The sequence below is a fragment of the Heteronotia binoei genome, chromosome 12 (genome assembly GCF_032191835.1).
Source record: "Heteronotia binoei isolate CCM8104 ecotype False Entrance Well chromosome 12, APGP_CSIRO_Hbin_v1, whole genome shotgun sequence".
Taxonomy (NCBI): Eukaryota; Metazoa; Chordata; class Lepidosauria; order Squamata; family Gekkonidae; genus Heteronotia; species Heteronotia binoei.
Window position 1 is genome coordinate 46,500,460 of NC_083234.1, and position 20,446 is coordinate 46,520,905.

General features: G+C 42.9%; 2 protein-coding genes across 2 annotated transcripts; both read right to left on the bottom strand.

Annotated features, from left to right (window-relative positions):
- Positions 1-213: 213 nt before the first annotated feature.
- On the bottom strand, positions 214-5,361 carry LOC132580742 (small serum protein 2-like). Its single transcript, XM_060251782.1, has 4 exons — positions 5,245-5,361; positions 3,471-3,564; positions 754-883; positions 214-381 (listed from the first exon to the last, which is right to left on the bottom strand). Exons 1-4 carry the CDS (start codon positions 5,341-5,343, stop codon positions 273-275), a joined length of 432 nt encoding a protein of 143 aa, XP_060107765.1. The 5' UTR covers positions 5,344-5,361; the 3' UTR covers positions 214-272.
- A 9,338-nt stretch (positions 5,362-14,699) lies between these two features.
- On the bottom strand, positions 14,700-19,500 carry LOC132580743 (small serum protein 5-like). Its single transcript, XM_060251783.1, has 4 exons — positions 19,251-19,500; positions 18,127-18,220; positions 15,242-15,371; positions 14,700-14,864 (listed from the first exon to the last, which is right to left on the bottom strand). Exons 1-4 carry the CDS (start codon positions 19,251-19,253, stop codon positions 14,759-14,761), a joined length of 333 nt encoding a protein of 110 aa, XP_060107766.1. The 5' UTR covers positions 19,254-19,500; the 3' UTR covers positions 14,700-14,758.
- Positions 19,501-20,446: the final 946 nt, after the last annotated feature.

The following is a 20,446-nucleotide window of genomic DNA, read 5'->3' on the forward strand; positions in this document are numbered from 1 at the left end:
AAACCTGTCCTTCCGAGGCTCCACCCCTGAAATCTCCAGGAATTGACCAACCAGTGGTTGGCAACCTAGCTGTAGGAGTTAAAGGATTAATTGAATCCAGAGATGTTTATATAATTGGTTATGCTAACAGATCTTCAATCAGAAAAGGCACCTCCAGATTTCACTACATAAAAATAAAAATTTCATTTGTAGTATTGACCCACGACACAATAAGACAGTGAATCACTGTTTTATTTCAGCTCTGTGGCATGAAGGAAATGGGTTGCTGAGGCTCAGAAGCATGACTTTGAAGGGGCTTTAATGCGATAGAATTCATAGCGGCATGTTTTCGGATTAACCAAAGCTTTGCAACCTGGTGGAGGATGTGCAACGCCACCAAATCTAAAACAAGAAAAACAGAGGAGTTAAGTATAAAGAGCCTCCATAGAGCTACTTCCCTCTGTCCAAACTTGAAAACAGCCCTGGGCTTCCTTCCAGGACTATCAAGTTCAGCTGAAGGAGGCTCAGTGCTTGCTTTGAGAAAGTCACTTTGAGGAAATGTGGATGTGAATGTGTAGCATATCATCTGAACCCATTCCAATGGCAACCTGTTAATGGGGGGAAAGTCTATCTGCCAACAAGGCTATTAGCGGTCTTATTTCAGTTTTCCTTTGCCCCTCCCTGTACACAAGGAAAGAGGTGCTACAGATCAGGTGTCAGTTTTGGGAAATGATGTTCAGAATCATCCGGTGCCACTTCTCAGCTCTGGCCTACCTGTTGCAGCATTCCATTGTTCCACCATGGCAACTGCATCTCAAGCAATGAGCTGTGTTCCACTCTGAGCCAGATTGATAGTTCTGCCTATTATAAAGATCTTTACAGCGGCTCTGAGTCACCAACACACCTATAGGAGGGAAATCTCTATCAGTTTCATTTGCAACACTAGCAAAACTACCAAGCTTCAGAGAAAACCACTTCCGAAGCAAAGAGTGCAGTCTGCATTCTGCAATGTTCCCATCATTTATCTTCAAAAGTAATTTGACATGAAGAAATGTAGCAGATCACGCAATGAAACAAAAAGCTTTGCCTCCATAATGTCTGTCCAGTCAGGCCAGAAGACAGAGAAAGATATGAGTTGACTTAGTTTTGTGGGGGGGGGGGGCTTGCAGGGGTGGGGGGCAGGATCTCTTTTTCTGGGAAACAACCTCATTTAAAAAGCTGGGGGGAGACCAGTGAGATTGTAGCCAGGTGAGCATCTCTGTGCCAGGACTAGAGTTACCAGGTATGGGGACAAGGGTGAGCCACTATTAGTGGTATTGTGACTTCAGTTCTAGGGAAAACACAAAAGTGATGTCATGGCATCATGCTGATAGACATTTTTTTTTTCTATCACTGCTGCTCAGGGTGGTGGCAAGAAGTGGGAGGTGGGGACAAAGGATTCCCTGTCCCCACTAGGGGATTCAACAACAACAAAATCCTGCCCACAGATGGCACCTTGGGACTACCTGAGTTATCAGTGTTCAGCTGTTAGAGTAGTGTAAATATCTCTCTGTGTATGCAAGCATGGCAGAGTGGAACATGAATACATCGATATACATGTGCACCTGGAGACAGATCTGATTTGGTTTCAAATGGCACAGTCCCTAGATCTTGTAGATATTGGGAAGAAACTTTGCTTATTTAGCGCAAAGATGGTAGCCCTAGCCAGAACAGGTGTATGAATGCCCTCCCTGTGTTCCTCAATCCCACTCACTGCTGTTTGCAGGCAGGGGCATCTTTTCCCATCCCTGAGTGGAATCATCCACCATCTGATATAGGGAGATGCAGTTGCAGAAGTACACTGATCTCGGGTGGCCTGGCCAGGTCTCCCACGCTACCTCTCACCCCAGAGCCTGCTGACTCTGCTTTGTACAGCAGTGGGAGTAGATTGGGGAAGGGGGAAGAAGAATCAGCATCTTATTAATGCCACAACATCATTTAACATATAAGGAAAATAAGAATATAAGAAAAGCTATGTTGCATCAGGCCAATGGCCCATCCAGTCCAACAGTGTGTGTCACCTAGTGGCCAAAGCCCATATGCCACTGTGTGAAGGAGAGCTGGAATGGATGGGCCATTGGCCTGATCCAACTTAGCTTTCTTATGTTCTTATATTAATTGATGCTGTGGCATTGATTTAGGCATGTACCCAGAAGTAATGCCACAATGTCAGGTGACACTCTAGGATTCACTTGAAAGTTTATGGTAAAAACATCCAGTTCAAGGCAAATCCTTCCACATTGTCCCAATGCACCTCTGGGTTTGCACCTGAAGTGACATTGAGACAATGCTGATAATCAGGGCTCCACTCCCAGCATGTCTCCTGGGAGTCTGCCATTGCTGATCTGGTAACCCTATCCGAGTCCATATAGAGATTCAACACAGCACCATAACATGGGCCACAAAACAGACCTAAGGCCAGCACAGATGTTTCTGAACAGGATTTAACAGGTCTTCCTGCACTCCTCTCGCCAGTCTTTATTTCAAAACAGTGCCAATAGTCAAGAACTTGGTGTTTTGGAAGTACTCCTTGGTACTTCCCACTTTCAGTATTCCACAGCCCCAAAAAGTACATTTTGGTGAGTAATATATGAGTTGTTACATGAGACAGTGATTTCGGTCAAGCACAATGTCTAGACTCGTGTCATGTCACTCATCACAACTAGTCTGCCCAAACTGCAATCCCCAGAGTTCTCTGGGGAAAGACACGTCAAGTGGTATAACATCGATATTAAAAGGCAGTAGTAGATCCAGTGTGGCAGAACCATTGAGTGCTTTCACATGGTGACTGTTTGCAAGTATACTTTGCCATTCTTACACAGTTAAAATCCAGTTGCAAAGCACGTTATTTAGTGTGTGTGAACTAGGGTTGCCAATCCCCAGGTGGGGGCAGGGTATCTCCCAGTTTGGAGGCCTTCCCCCTGCTTCAGGGCCATCAGAAAGCGGGGTGGGGGGGATGTCTACTGGGCACTCATTTATTCCCTACAGAGACCGATTCCCTTAGGGAATAATGGAGAATTAATCCATGGGTATCTGGGGCTCTGGGGGAGCTGTTTTTTGAGGTAGGTACACCAAATTTGCAGCATAACATCTGGTACCTCCCCTCAAAACACCCTCCAAGTTTCAAAAATATTGGACTACGGGGTCCAGTTCTATGATCACCCAAAGAAGGTGTTCCTATCCTTCATTATTTCCAATGGAGTGAAGGCATTTAAAAGGTGTGCAGTCCCTTTAAATGTGATGACCAGAACTCCCTTTGGAGTTCTATTATGCTAGTCACAACTTTGCTCCTGGCTCCACCCTCGAAGTCTCCTGACTCCACCCCCAAAGTCCCTGGATATTTCTTGAATTGAACCTGGCAACCCTAGTAAACACACCCATTGCTTCAAGCATTTTCAAGCACAGTATTATACTTTTTTGCCCAAATTAGTAGGTTATGTGATAAATATTACCATTTCTAATATCTACTTTGGGTGGCACAGTAAAACAGGCTGCCTGGCATAAAGCCAGTGTGATGCATAAGACACTGAGACTGAGGAGGACATTCTGAAAAAGATGCAAAAATAATTAACAGTTTTAGTTTTATATAAGCTCTGTGACAGTCCCCGCCCACAGATCTATGACATTATAAAAGTAAGAAAAAATGTTATTTTAATAACATTTTTAAATGATAGAGCTACTGTTTGAAGTATAAATTGTGATCATATAGAGAAAATGAAACATAAGATTTTTAATGGTAATTCACCGGTGCAATATTCTAGGAAAGTGCAAGCTGTAGCATTCTGAAAACTCTGTGACTGCTGGCTGTGAGAATTCTAACATCAAGTGATTTAAATGAGTCTTCAGTTTTCATTGGTTCAGCTAGGGTTGCCAAGTTCCCCACAACCTACATCACGCATCGCCCGCTCTAGCAATTTGGGAGGGAAACTCTAGAGTTTTCTTCTCAAGTTGCTAGAGTGTCCAAATTGCTAGAGCATCCAAATTGCTAGAGTTTTTCTCCCAAATGACTAGAGCGTCCGGTGTGCAACATCGCCAGCGTGTTGACATAACTTCCACGTGTCATCATTGCGCAGGCAATGTAGGGGGAGGCTCCCCCTGCTGGCCCAATGTGGGCTGGCAGGTTGGGAACCTCCAGGGCAGGAAAACCCCTACCTGGCCCGGGAACTTGGCAGCTCTAGGCTTAGCAACTGAATTCTTATGACAAACATTCCAGTGGCTTAGAAGATTCAACAACAAAATCCTGCCCACAGATGTCACCTTGGGATTGAGTTATCAGTGCTCAGCTGTTAGAGTAGTGTAAATATCTCTCTGTGTATGCAAGCATGACAGAGTGGAACATGAATACATTAACATATACATGTGTGCCTGGAGACAGAACTGATTTGGTTTCAAGTGGTAGTCCCTAGATCTTGTGGATATTGGGAAGAAACTTCATTCATTTAGCACAAAGATATTTAGCACAACACAATATAAGTAATGGAGTGAGGACAAACTGAGGTACTAGAACCCAGAAAACATATTGATTTTTTTTAAAAAAACAACTTATTTCATTGTTATGCATTATTATATCTATAAATTCGTACTGAGTGGTGTAGAAAATAATTAAAAGTAATAATGTGCTATAGAACAGGGGTCCCCAACCTCTATGCTGCGGACCGGTACTGGTCCGCAACCTGTTAGCAACCAGACCGTGCATCCTTGCCCCCCCTGCAGCTCCTCTTCCTCCCTCCGTTTTCACAATTTTAAGGTTCTGGAAATGGCTGTGAAACACTTCCCAGGCTCTTTAAAGGCCGACCTCCCCCACGATCAGCTGATCGGTGGGGAAAACCACAGCAGCAGCAGTGAGCAACCCGCTGAAAAAGTGGCGCTGCCCTCACCTCCTCCCACTTCCTCCCTACTTCCTTCTCTCGCCCCTTTCTAGGCCTTAAAATTGTGAAAACGGAGGGGGGAGGAGGTGCTGTGAGGGGGCAAATTTGGTGCCTTCACCCTGCTGGCCCTAGGGCCACAACGGGCAGGCCAGCCCTAGGGCCAGTCCCTGGTGCCAAAAAGGTTGGGGGCCACTGCTGTAGAATCAATCTTTAAAAATGACATAAAGCCAAGTTTCACATGGTGCTAAGAACCAAAATGAAATTCTAAGTTGTACACAGCCACTCCAACATTATTACTATCTCATCTAGATCTTTTCCTAAAGTTGGGCACAGTGGAGCCTGTAAGCATTCTACTTACCATCCTGTCTCTTCTGTATGCAGCCAACAGACTCTTCCCAGTGAGAAACAGTCTGACGGCCAAGGAAGCTTGAGTCTGCGAAGAATCCACAACCCACATTTGTACAAATGAAAAGGGGGAGAGGCTTCAATGAGAAGCTCACCTCCTTTAGCCCTCAGCCAACCACTCTCAGTCATGTAAATATTATTGATCTTTACCACGTTTGCTTAGCCTGCTTATCAGTGAGTGAATCATTCTGTATTTTTTTCCAAATTCCTAATGACACTATTCTTTCTAAATCTTCATTAATCAAGGACGTTACAACAGCTTGACCCCAGCCTGGGCCTGTGTAAAGCTGAAGGTTAATGAATGATTGTCTTGTAATACTTGCTTCTGTAGAATTTACTATTAGCAAATTATTTCTTTCAATAATTTTCCTGCTCTCAGTTTGGATAATGATGGAGTGATAAGTTTTAATGCAATTAAGAAGTTGCCAGTTCGAACTTACTGGCTAAAACTTTTATATCTGTTGAATGTCTGGTTCCTATTCTAATTTCAGATCCAAGCCAATGCTTTTTAACTTGTTTATTAATTATTTGGGAGTAAGCAGGGAAGTAGCTAAGTTTGTGCATGACACTAAGTTGTTCAGGGTGATGAGAACTGTTGGAAATATGTATGTGTTTTGTATGTCCTTTGCAATGTTCTAAAGTTCCAGTCATTATAGGGTTAATACTGTGCCTGATTTCCTATTGTCTGCATGACCTAGGAAGAAGATACTGACTGCTGTCAATCAAGGTCTAGAAGCGGAAAAACCTGTTTTGCTTGTTTGGTCACTTAGGTGACTTCCTTTGTTCAGGCAGAGAGTTCAAGAAGAAGGAGGAAGTAGCCTCCATTAAGCACATGATCTTCTAGTGTAAGCATGTAGTTCTATAGTGTTTGTTGTTTTACCTCCCAGTACCCTTTCCCTGTAGAAATAAATGTTTTTGCTTTTTCATGTTAAATGCCTCTCAATGATTATTTGATCCAGTGATCCATTGCACTGTTTGAGATAAAGAAATAGATTTTCAAACAGAATTTCAGATTCAATCCAATGCTTTTTAACTTGTTATTTAATTATTTGGGAGTGAGCAGTTAAGTGGCTAAGTTTGTGGATGACACTAAGTTTTTCAGGGTGGTGAGAACCAGGGAGGATTGTGAGGCACTCCAGAGGAATCTGTTGAGGCTGGGCAAGTGGGCAGCAATGTGGCAAATGAGATTCAACATGGGCAAAAGTAAGGCACACTGGAGACAAAATTCCTAACTATAAATACACGTTGATGGCATCTGAACTGATGGAGACTGACCAGGAGAGAGATAAGAACATAAGAGAAGCCATGTTGGATCAGGCCAATAGCCCATCCAGTCCAACACTCTGTGTCACACAATGGCCTATACACACACACACACACTGTGGCTAATAGCCACTGATGGACCTCTGCTCCATATTTTTATCCAATCCCCTCTTGAAGCTGACTATGCTTGTAGCTGCCACCACCTCCTGTGGCAGTGAATTCCACATGTTAATCACCCTTTGGGTGAAGAAGTACTTCCTTTTATCCATTTTAACCTGACTGTTCAGCAATTTCATCGAATGCCCACGAGTTCTTGTATTGTGAGAAAGGGAGAAAAGGACTTCTTTCTCTACTTTCTCCATCCCATGCATTATCTTGTAAACCTCTATCATGTCACCCCGCAGGCGACATTTCTCCAAGCTAAAGAGCCCCAAGCGTTTCAACCTTTCTTCATAGGGAAAGTGTCCCAACCCTTTAATCATTCTGGTTGCCCTTTTCTGGACTTTCTCCAATGCTATAATATCCTTTTTGAGGTGCGGCGACCAGAATTGCACACAGTACTCCAAATGTGTCCGCACCATCGATTTATACAGGGGCATTATGATACTGGCTGATTTGTTATCAATTCCCTTCCTAATAATTCCCAGCATGACGTTGGCCTTCTTTATGGCAATCGCACATTCTATAGATCTTGGGAGTCATGGTCGATAACTTGCTGAAAATGTTAACTCAGTGTGCAATGCAATAAGAAAGGCAAATGCTATGCTGGGGATTATTAGGAAGGGAATTGAAAACCAGCCAGTATCATAATGCCTCTGGATAAATCTATGGTGTGCCTTTATTTTGAGTACTGTGTACAGTTCTGGTCACCACACCTCAAAAAAGATATTTAAAAGATATTGAAAAATATTGGAGAAAGTGCAGAAAATGGCAACTAAAATGACTAAGGGGATGGAAACACTTTCCCTAAGAAGAAAGGTTAAAGAGGTTAAAGCTCTTTAGCCTGAAGAAACATCAACTGAGGGATGGCATGTAGAAGTTTACAACATTTTGTATTGGCTAGAGAAGGCAGAGAAAGAAGTTCTTTTCTCCCTTTCTCACAATACAAAAACTAGTAGACACTCAATTAAATTAATGAATAGTAGGTTTAGAACAGATAGAAGAAAATATTTCTTCAACCAAAGAGTAATTAAGAGTGGAATTCACTGCCCCAGAAATTGGTGGCAGCTACAAGCATAGGCAGCTTCAAGAGGGGATTAGGTAAACATATGGAGCAGAGGTCCATCAGTGGCTTTTAGCCACAAGGTACAGATGGAACATTAAAACCATTTTCGCACACAGCTCACCTCAGAGACACATCCCTCTTCACTGCACAGCGTCTTGTCAGATTTCCCACCAGCGTCTGGTCGGATTTCCCACCATCTGCGCCAGAGGAGCAGGAAGAGTCGCGACTTCTGCGTCGCAAACGGAAATCGCTAAAACCCAGTTTCCGTTTGCGACGCAGAAGCCGCGGCTCTTACTGCTCCTCCGGCGCAGATGGTGGGAAATCCGACCAGACGCTGCGCAGTGAAGAAGGACGTGACTCCGAGGTGACCAGTGTGCGAAAATGGTCTATGTCTGGGGCAGTGATGCTCTGTATTCTTGGTGCTTGGCAGAGCTTCTGAAGTTCTGGCCCCTCTGGTGGACCTCCTGATGGCACTTGGGTTTTGGCCACTGTGTGACACAGAGCATTGGACTGGGTGGGTCATTGGCTTGATCCAGCAAGGCTTCTCTTCTCTTCTCTTCTTATGTTTAACTCCACATCCCTGGGTTTTCTAATAGCAGAGCAGAACCACTAGTTAAGCCATACTACCAGTCTGGTGAACTATTTTCATGAAAGCGGCATTCTGTTTGGTGCATAAGCCTCTTGTAAATCCAAAATTACTTGCTTTTAGAGACTTCATCAGGTTAATCATCATTGACGCATTAATTCAGGTTCCCACAACATATGGCTCCTTAGCCAAATGTGACTCAGTGCTAGAAAGCCAAACATGGTTCTTTCTTCCCATGTTTTACCTCCTTCCTGAATCCAATCCTAATCAAATATGAACTTTCAACATCAAACACCCAGAATGGTATAGGATTCCATAATAACTTGGAAGCAAGTTCACACCCACACACACCTCCTGTGTTGCTATGTATACAAGATCAGGCCTTGAACTCAGCAGCAGCTCACAGGAGCACAGCTCCTGAACCTTTCTGACAAACTCCCTCCTCCTCCCCACCTACCTTGTCCATTGAATAGTAGGTGCAGCTGCATAACAATCTCTGAATTAGGAGAGTGGGTAGCCAGCCAGCCAGCAGGAGCTTTGCCATGTCATCAGCAGCCCTCATTAACTCCTGGAGAAGCCCACACCACCCTTTCTCCACTTATGTGATTTTGGGCAGCGGGTGGCTTGCTGGTCTTTTGACTATGGAGGGGTGTGGCCAAGGAGAACCCCAGGTAAGCAAGGCCTGCTTGGGTTGGCTGGCTCTCTAGCCAGCCCAAGCAGGCCTCACTTGTCTGGGGCTCTCCTTTCTTGCATCAGGTTGCTTTTGGCTGGTGGAGGGGATGGCGTATGTTAATAAGGTATGCTAATGAGCTCCACCACCTATTTTTCTACAAAATGACCCCTGCACAGGATATCTCACAGGGACTTTGAGCAGGAATCCATCTCAACATTTCACTTCTAAATTAGAGTTGCCATTCTCCAGGTGGGGCCTGGAGTTCTTCTGAATCACAACTGATATCCAAACTATAGAGGTAAAGTCCCTTGGAGAAAACAGAAGCTTTTGAGCAGGGGTGTCGAGCTTATTTGTTATGAGGGCCGGATCTGACACAAATGAGACCTTGTCAGGCTAGGCCATGTGTGTCATAAAATATAATGCCAGGTAGCAGAGATTTAAACTTTATAAAGGACACAGATAAACACAAAGATTTTCTAAAAGCTGAAAGTAAAATACTCTTAAAACATTAGCACTTGCTGCTCTTAAAGGTGCTTTCTTTGTATCTCTCCTGTGTGAACAAGGAAACAGGGCAAAGGAAGCTCTGGCTCTTTCCTTCCTTCCCCAGGGGACCAGGAGGGGGAGGAACCTCAGTCAACAGAAAGAAAAGAGGCTTGGCTCAGTAGCTCTGCTGTGTGATTGAGAGAGCCTCAGCCAGTGGAGAAAACAAAAGCTTTGCTCTGTAGTTCCTGTGTGATTGAGCAAGCCTGAAAAAGCAAGCGGTGATGCAGAAGGAAGCAGATGACAGTCAGTTGCTCAGTGGTATGATAGGAACCCTCTGGGGGCCTGATTTGGCCCCCAGGCCATATGTTTGACACCCCTGGTTTAGAGGGTAGACTCTATGGAATTACATCCCTGTTGGGCTCCCTTCACTCCCAAATTCCACCTTCTCTAGGCTCTGCCCTCAGATCTCCAGAAATTTTCCAAGTTGGAGTTGGCAAGTCTAGCCAAAGGAAGTATAGGCTCCATCATGACCTACTGAGGTTACAAATCCCTTGGTGGAGAAAGAGAAAGTCTGGTCATAGAGATGCCAGCCTCTAGGTGGGACCTAGAGATCTCCTGGAAATACAGTTCATCTACTAACTATAGAGATCAGTTCCCTGGAGAAAATGGATGCTTTGGAAGGTGGACTCTATGGCACTGTACCCCACTGAGGCCCTTATCCTCCTCAAGTTTCACCTCCACATCCCCAGGAGTTTCCCAACCTGGATCTGGCAGCCCTATTTCCCACCCCAACCACTGCCAATGGCCAAGAGGAAACTGGCAACCCTAATCATGTGGGTCTGTAAAACATAAACTGTGTCTGTGACATAATGTGACCTTGACATATACCCCACAACCTTCTCGCTCTTCTACCCCCAGCAGGGTTGCCAACTCCAGGTTTTAAAAATTTCTATAAATTTGGGGGTAGAGTCTGGGGACAGTGGAATTGTGTGTGTGGGGGGGGGGAGATTTCAGTGGAGTGTAATGCCACAGAGTCCACCCTCCAAAGCTGCCATTTTTTAAGGTAAACTGATCTCTGTAGTCCGGAGGTGAGCAGTAATGCTGGGCGATCTCCTGGTTCCACCTAGAGGTTGTAGACAAGAACTCAGCTAACTGTGGATAAATAACAAATTTTGTAACAGTATTAAGCCTCCACTATTATAACAGTAACATATCCAAAATCAGCAATAATCAAACATTCAACAAGGACTCTATGGAACCATATTAGTTCTTATTCTTCCACAATAAAGTGCAATAAAGTACTTCTCAATTATTTTTCTTGGTAGTTATCTTGTATTTTCAAGGTATCAAAATTGTAATTCTTTCCAATAATAATTGGAACATGGATCCCAAATAGCCTGTGATGGTACATCAATCTATGAAGCCGTTTCCATATGAAGCCTTTTTCAAAGAGGCATATATGTCACTTTATAAAGCACTGCTAACATACACACAATTTTCAGAGAAGCACGAACACTTTAAACCCGCTCTTTGGAGTAATTGAGATGATGTCAGCACTTTATGGACTTGACTGAGCAATATGATGCACCTACTTGTTTTATTGTTCTATTGTTTGATTTACTAATTTTATTGTATTGTTTTAAATGTAAATGGTAGGTTTTTACTGTTCAGTTTATGTTGTGATCCCGTTATGTAAGCTCGTTATGAGAAAGGACACAATATAAACCTACTAAATGAATAAATTATATATATATATATAAATCATATATATAAATCATATATATATATGAATTGTTTATGGATGTTTACAATGAATTTGGAGAATGCTGAGTCTTTTTTGAAATGTTAAGTATTGCTGATTTTGAATATATTACTGTTATAAGAATAGAGGCTTAATACTGTTACAAAACATTCATTATTTATCCGCAGTTATTTGAGTTCTTGTTCTTGTTTCTGTAGGTCTCTTTGGTTTTCTACTTCTACCTAGAGGTTGGCAACCCTAGCCCACAGACTTTGTTCCAGTTTCTTGCTTTAAGAATTTTTAAGTTCTTTTGAGGATCCAGTCTGAAAGCACAATTTAATTTTAATCCTCCTGCAACAACCTTCTGGATTACTAATCTGAAGCCAGCTGTCTTCACTCTCCCTTGGATGCAGCATCTTCTCCTATGACTCTGTTGGGTTTCGGGGTGGGGTGGATGGTGGACTTATATGCCTTATATAACTTCTTTTTTGCTCCTTTTGAAGCAAATCACATAGAGATTACATTTCTATAGGCTTAATGTGTTAACTGGCTATATTGCACTAATTAATATTCAATTTAGATATGATTGGTAAACAGATGTAATAGATTCCAATTTGTAGCGCTGCTATAGTTGAAGAGCTTGTGCTGGTAGACCCCAGCTCCTGCTGACGTTTGATAGGGTGGTGGTAGGGATGTGGGGAAAATGCTTCCATACTGGCAGCATGACATCACTTCCAGAGCAAACTTGTAAATGACCTCACAGAGTTAAGGTGACACTCTAGGAGCCCACTGAAGCACTATGGTAAAAGCATAGCCATGTTTTCCTTACGGCAAGCACCTTCATTGGGACTTGGGAGCATCCACATGACATTGCCTTCTATTTGTCCTGCTTCTGTGTTTTGCCCCATTTATCTTCAGACTTTTTTGAAGATCACAGTCAAAAGCTTCTTTGGACATCATGTGGATGGGAAGGTGTACTCTTTTCAGGGCCTGCGCACATGTGCAGTATTTCCCTTACCTCAGTCTCAGTGGCAGCCACTTCTACCTCCACCAGCAGGTTTTTAAAACATTATATTGATCTATTGCAACAACATACTGGATCTCAACTTTCAGTTCTTTTTCTAGGCCCTGTGGTTATGGAAGCACAAGGGGAAAGATACTGGCCGCACATTTCACCTTGTAACTCTGCAACCAAAAGGGTCAGAAGCAAGGGCAATTTTAAAAAAAATGAAAGCTAGACATTAGTACTTTTTTCCAATAGATTTTTAGAAACCTATGGCAATCTGGTTATGCTTTTTTAAAAAAAATCTGGAAAAGCCTTCCCATAGTGGGGAGGGAGGAAGGAGAGAGATGCAAAGGGTTAAGGAAAGGAAAATGGCAGAAATAATTTATTATGAATGCTTCATTGCAATTGCATTGCAGTTAGCAATGAGAGCTGCCAGTGGAGAAGGAATCCTTATCAGAAATTCCTCTGAAAGAGATGAGTAGGCTCTTCCTTTTACCATATGTACAAAAGAAATTCCTACTAAGTGAGAAGGAAATATTTTCTTCTTATGAAACCAAACTTTAGTGTGTAAAGTTCACTCAAAACTACAGGAAATGTTCTCAGTTTTGACACTCCCCTTTTTGTTTGTATAAATTTGGGTAGCAGGCATGGAAACTGGCACAGACTACTGCCTTGCTATTTCTCACCACACTGCACAGCAAATAGCCAACATGGGAAGCTGGATACTTTTGCATTCCACTACTATAGCAATCTCTGTGTGTGTTTAATCTGGAATAGATTTAAAAAATGCAAAAATTGTAATTGTAAAGCAGATTTTTAAACTGAGACTGTAATTGAATTCCAAAGCAAGAGGAGAAAATTCCCTTTCTTCACTGGCTCTAATCCAGGGTCTAACTGCATATTTGGTTCTTCCCTCGGTCTGCATTAGTGTTGCCAACATGATCTAGGCAAATGCTAGGAGATTTTGAGGGCAGTGCATGAGTAGGGTGCAGTTTGGATGTGATGTCGTTTCTGGGTAACACTCTAGAAGTTTCCCCTAATCTTTATGGTAAAGTGCACAGAGACACAGGGAAATTCTTAGAGCATCTCTATGGAGACAATTTTCTGGTCACTTTGACTTCTGCTCCTCAGTTACTCAAGGGTAGTGGATTGCAGCTGATGACAGAGATTTCCCCACAGTGGACACTCTGTGGTGGGCAAATGGCAAGCCTAGTCCACATGATTCATGTGCACTTGCAGGTTCCTCACTGGGAACATTTTCCCAAGTGCTTGGGCACAAATTTCCATCAGGACCATGGCACATGATGAGCATAGGCTTCAGCCTGCCCCCCCACATGTTGTCTTCCCAAACTGAAATGGTTGCGGGGGAGCAAAATAAATGCTCTGTTAGATCCCAATCTGAATCTATCCACAGTGTACCTGGGAACTAGGGCTGCCAACCTACAGGTGACTCCTGAAACTCTCTTGCAGAACTGAAATTGACAAGCTTGAAATAACATCAAAATTGAATACAAATACTGGATACAAATGCTGACAAATGGATTTCCATACCAGTTCAGCAAGAAGTCAGGTGGCCAGAAGAAAAATTTTTTTCAAAATTTCTGTGTGCATGCACACTTCTGTTAATTATTCTATTGCTAGTAAGCTTGGGCCAAAATTAGGGCTTATTAGCAATAGGATGATTAACAGACATTCTCACATTCTGACATGTTACTGTTTTATTGGTTTCCAACACTAATGCTACAAGATCAAAGGTTTTCTTCATTTGTTAATTTTACTGTTCTGTCATTGGATTTTAACTTTGTACCATTTTGCATTCTAAGCCACTGCTCACCAGCTATATGTAGCTCTGATCACTGTATTTAATTCCTCATCTGAAGAAGTGTGCATGCACACGAAAGCTTACATTCTGAATAAAACTTTGTCGGTCTTAAAGGTGCTACTGAACTCCTACTTTGTTCTGTTGCCTCAGACGAACACGGCTGCCCACCTGTATAATTTTGAAAATACTGAAGAGATTAATAGTAATGTTCACGGTTTAAATGTTTGCTCACCTTACACCAAGGTTTCCTGTGTTTTGTTAGCCTCCAGGTGGGGCCTAGTGATCTCCTGGAATTAAAACTTATCTCCAGACTACATAGATCAGTTCCTCAAAGGAAAATACTGCTTTGGAGGGTGGACTCTTTGACATTATACCTCTCTTCCCCAAACCTGTCCTCCCCAGGCTCAACCCCCCAAATCTCCAGGAATTTGCCAACCAGTGGTTGATAACCTAGCTGCTGGAGTTAACGGATTAACTGCATCTGGGGTATTTACACTAAGAGAACTGATTATGCTGACTGACCTTCAATCAGAAGAGGCCCCTCCACATTTCATTACACAAAAATAAAAATTCCATCTGTAGTGTTGACCAAAGAGAAGACACAAGACACTTGATTTCCTGGTTTATTTCAGCTCTCTAGCATGAAGAGAATTGGTGGCTGAGACTCACTAACAAGGCTCTGAAGGGTTGTCAATGCGGTACATCTCGTACTGGCACGTATCAGGATTAACACGAGCGTCACAGCCGTTTGGAGCTATTGCAATGCCTCCATATCTAAAATACAAGAGGAATTAAAAAATCACCTTAGAGCTCCTTCCTTCTTTCCAAGTTTTACCTACCCCACCTGAAAACAGCCCTGGACATCCTTCCAGAACAGTCCAGTTAGCTGAAGGAGCTAGGCCTCAGTGCTCATTTTGAGGAAGTCACTGAAGGAAATATATGTGTGAATGTGAGGGATGGCATCTGAATCTATCCCTGTGACAACCTGTTAATGGAAAAGAAGACTCTATCTCCCAAGAAGATACTAGCTCTCTTATTTCAGTTTTCTTCCCTCCCCTCCCCTTTCAAGGAAAGAGGCTCTGAAGCTTAGGTGTCAGTTTTGGGAAGGGATGTTCAGAATAATCCAGTGCCACCTCTTGGTTCCGGCCTACCTGTGGCAGCATGTCATCTCTCCACTATGACAACTGCATTCCAAGCAATGAGCTGTGTTCCACTTTGAGCCAAGTAGATGCTGGGTCCCATCATAAGGATCAGTACAGAGGGTCTGAGGCACCAACACACCTATGAGAGGGAAATCTCTATCAGTTTCATCAGGGTTGTCTTTGTAGAAAAAGCCAGCAGTAACTCATTTGCATATTAGGCCACACTCCCTTGACATCACCATTATTTCACACAGGCCTTTTTTTGTAGAAAAAGCCCAGCAGGAACTCATTTGCATATTAGGCCCACTCCTTGACACCAAGCCAGCTGGAACTGTCTTCTTGTGCTTTCCTGCTCAAAAAAAAAGCCCTGAGTTTCATTTACAGCACTAACAAAACTACCAATCTTCAGTGAAAACCAATCCCTCAGACAAAGAGCTCAGACTGCATTCTGCAACCTTCCCACCATCTATCTTCAAAAGTAACTTTACATGAAGAAATGTAGCAGATAAACTTTTCCTAGTAAGTGAAGTGAAAAGCTTTGCCTCTCTAATGTCTGACCAGCCAGGCCAGAAGACAGAGAAAGCTGTGATCTGGCTTACGATTTTTTTTGTGGGGGGGTCGTAGGATCTCTTTCTCTGGGAAAGATCCTCATTTTAAAAGTTCCATCTTGCATTGACTCCTAAAACAGATTGTCTCACCTCTTGGAAGCCATAACACAGTGAGCAGGCTATCTCTGAGAAAATTCATGCCCAGGACTGAGGAAGTTCTTACAGCCCTATTACGCAGCCAGGCATGTTCAGTAGGAGCTCTTGGTCAGAGCACAGCTGACACCATGGCATGTTTCCACACTATGATCTTTCCTTGGATGGCACACAGCACATCCCCACTTCATTTGGGAGTTTCAACATGGTGTTGTGCTCTTTCTATCCATGGCTGAAGGAGCTCACAGGGCTTTCCCTTTTAAGACAGAGCAAACTGAAATCTCTTCTATTCCAACATAAAAGGGAAATGCCATGGCAGCTGCCAGTAGAGTCTCCATCTGAAAGCTCTGTCTGCAGCCAACCAAAGGTGGGGAAGGAGTGGAGCAAACTGGCAATGTTCAGCTCCAGCATCCCTACCCTTTTAGCCCTATACAGGGGTAGGGAACGTTGGCTCTCCAGATGTTTTTTGCCTACGACTCCCATCAGCCCCAGCCAGCATGGCCAATGGCTGGGGTTGATGGGAGTTGTAGGCAAAAAACATCTGGAGAGCCAATGTTCCCTACCCCTGCCCTACAGCAAAAACAAAACTCAGACACAGCATGGGTGTGAGCTATTGCTCAGTTGTTGAAGGATAGGGTGGGGACCAGTGAGATTGTAACCTGATGAGAGTCTCTGTGCCAGGACTAGAGCTACCAGATATGAGAACATGGGTGAGCCAATGTTAGTGATATTGTGAGTTGAGTTCTAGGGAAAATGTGGAAGTGATGTCATGACTCATGACATCAGGCTGACAGCCATTTTGTTTGTTTGTTTTTCTGTCACTGCTGCTCAGAAATGGAGCTAGAAATGGAAGCTGGAGACAAGGGATTCCCTGTCCCCACTAGGGGCTTGGTAGCCCTAGACAGAACAGGTGCGTGAATGCCCTTCCTGTGCTCCTCAATTCCACTCATTGCTGTTTGCAGGCAGGGGCATCTTTTTCCCACTCCTGAGTGGAATCATCCACCATTTGATATAGGGAGATGCAGTTTCAGAAGTACACTGATCTAGGGTGGCCAGGTCTTTCACTCTACCGCCCACACTAGACCCTGCTGTTTCTGCTTGGTAGAGCAGTGGGAGTAAAAGGGGGAGGGTTGGAATCAGCATCTTATTAATGTCACAACATCACAACAATTTGCTTTGAACTGTGTGCTTTTACCATAAACTTTTAAGTGAACCCTAGAGTATCACCTGACATCATGGCATTACTTCTGGGTACATGCCCAAGACAATGTCACAACATCACTTAACATAAGAATATAAGAAAGGCCATGTCGCTTCAGACGAATGGTCCATCCAGTCCAACAGTGTGTGTCACCTAGTGGCCAAAGCCCATGTGTCACGATGTGAAGGAGTGCTGAACTGGATGGGCCATTGGCCTGATCCAACATGGCTTTGCTTATGTTATGTGATGTTGTGGCATTGACTTGGGTTAGGGTACACAGAAGTAATGCTATGATGTCAGGTGATACTCTAGGATTCACTTGAAAGTTTATGGTAAAAGCACACAGTTCAAGGCAAATCCTCCCACATTGCCCCAATGCACCACTGGGTTTGCACCTGAAGTGACATTGAGACAATGCTAATAATCAGGGCGCCACTTCCAGCATGTCTCCTGGGAGTTTGCCGTTGTTGAGCTGGTAACCCTATCCAAGGCCATATAGAGATTTAAAGGTCAACATGGCACCATGACGTGGGCCTCAAAACAGACCCAAGGCCAGCACAGATGTTCCTGAACAGGATCTAACAGCTCTTCCTGCACTCCTTTCTCCAGTCTATTTCAAAACAGTGCCAGTAGCCAAGAACTTTGCGTCTTGGAAGTACTCCTTGGTATTCCTCCTCCCCACTTTCAGCAATCCACTTTCAGCATTACACAGCCCCCAAAAGTACATTTTTGGTGAATAGTATTACTGTATATGAGTCATTATGTGTGAAAGCAAGTCTGGTGAAAGCACCATGTCTCGACATGTCAGTTGTCACAACTAGTCTGCCCAGACTGCAGTTCCCAGGGTTCTCTGGGGAAAGACTTCAAGAGGTATAACACTGATATTACAAGGTAATAGTAGAACCAGTGCAGCAGAACCAATTTTTCAAGCATTTTCAAGCACAGTATTATACTTTTTTGCCCAATTTAGTAGGTTGTGTGATAAATATTACCATTTCTCATCTCTGCTTTGGGTAGCTTAATAAAACAGGCAGCCTGGCATAAAGCCAATGTGATACATAACACACTGAGACTGAGGAGGAATTTCTGAAAAATAAACAAAAATAATTAACAGTTTTAGTTTGATGTAAGCTCTGGGACAGCCCCCAACCATAGATATATGACATTATAAAAGTAAGAAAAAGGCATGTTGTTACTTTAAAAACATTTTTTTTAAATCCAGAGCTACTAGATGTTTGATAAAATGTGGTCATATGGAGAAAATTAAACACCAAATTTTTAAAGATGATTCACTTGTGCAATATACCGGGAAAGTGCAAGCTATAGTATTCTGAAAATTTCATGACTACTGGCTGTGAGAATTCTAACATGAAGTGATTCAAATGAGTCTTCAGTTGCCATTGGCTCAGCAGCTTTATTCTAATGACAAACATTCCGGATTCAGCAACAACAAAATCCTGCCCATAGATGGCATCTGGAGACTAAGTTATCAGTGGCCAGCTGTCAAAATGGGTAGTGTAAATATGCCTGTGTATGTAAGCATGCCAGACTAGAACAGGAATATGCTAATATAGTTTACTGTGTTTTAATTGTTTTATTACGACTGTGATCCACCCTGAGCCCGTATGGGAAAGGGCGGAATATAAATCGACCAAATAAATAAATAAATAAATATAAATGTGTGCATGGAGACAGATCTGATTTGGTTTCAAATGGCACAGTGCCTCAATCTTGCAGATATTGGGAGGAAACTGCTTGTATTTAGCATTAAGATATATTGTTTTTGTTGTCCTGTTCCCCCAGCACAATATCAGCAATGGGGTGAGGACAGATTGAGACGCTAGACTTCAGAAAATATACTGACATTTTTTTAAAAATACTTTTTTGAATTTTATGCATTCTTATATCCATACATGAGCATTGAGAGGTGGAGACAATAATTAAAAGGAATAATAAATGTACCCTGGAATTAATTTTTAAACTGAAAAATCCAAGTTTCCTTTGGTGTTAAGATCATGTCCACATTCTAAATTGTACACAGCCTTTCCAACATTTTTCCCCATCTAGATCTTTTCCTAATGTTGGACACAGTGGAGCCTGTAGGCATTCTACTTACCATCCTGTCTCTTCTGTATGCAGCCAACAGACTCTTCCCCGTGAGAAACAGATGTGACAGCCAAGGAAAATGAGTCTGTGAAGAATCTACAACTCACATTTATACAAATGAAAAGGGGGAGAGGCTTCAATGAGGAGTGCACGTCCCTTAGCCCTCTGCTGCCCTTGATTCACTGAACAAATATTCCAAAGAATTTTGTTCTGACTAGCCTGGTATTTGCTTTGCACAGAGGCAATAGTTCAGCCTTGCAGAGTTGTATTGCCTTCAGAAGTGTACGTGTTTCAGAGGAATTTTCTGGAATTTCATGTCAAATGGAGGACTTTGAACAAAACAGAAAAGATGCCAAAGGACTACCTTGTTTGGAAGACAACTAAGCAAACACTGTATCTGAAGGTCAAAATAGATAAGTGTTGGGAGGTCTGCTTCAGAACAAAGAAATACATGTCCTTTTGTACAAAACAGGAGTCAAGTTGCATCTTTAAGACCAACCAAGTTTTATTGAGAATGTAAGCTTTCATGTGTTCTCTAAGCACACTTCATCAGACGAGGGGATCAGGTATTGTGGGCTGAAATACAAGCAGTTTGTTGATTAAGTATGCAGGCTGATGGTAAACCAGTGTGGCTTGACCATTTGGTCTGGATAGCCATAAAAGGTAATAAAGTCCTCTGCTGATTGGTGAAAATCTAGGTGAATCACAAAAATCTAGGTAAATCTCATTTCCCTTTAGCATTTGATATCTTTCCAGTTTTGGGGTTGTCTGCTGCCTACCCATCTCAGTGTACGTCATCTCGGTTATGCCGCTCCTTTATATTAGCACGACTCAATGTTTTACCCTCAGCGGTACCGCCTGGAAAGTTTCCCAACATCGCTTATCAGGACAGATTCCGCCCATGTAATGGAAGGCACCTCGAAACAGTCGCCCATGTCTTACTTCACTGTGATTTTTATGAGGACATACAGGACTGTATATTCAGACCTATCCTGTCTAACCTTTATGGATTATCTGAGGCGAAGTTAGTTTTATTTCTGCTATCTGACCAATGTTCCCATATCACAAGCATAGTTACAAAGTATCTTTCGGCTGCCATAACAATCAGAGAGCAAAAGACTAGCTCCCCTTCTTGATGTTTGACTGATTTTAATAACTGAAATGCTATGTAAATTTGCCATGCTGTACTTTTTATTTCTATGCCAA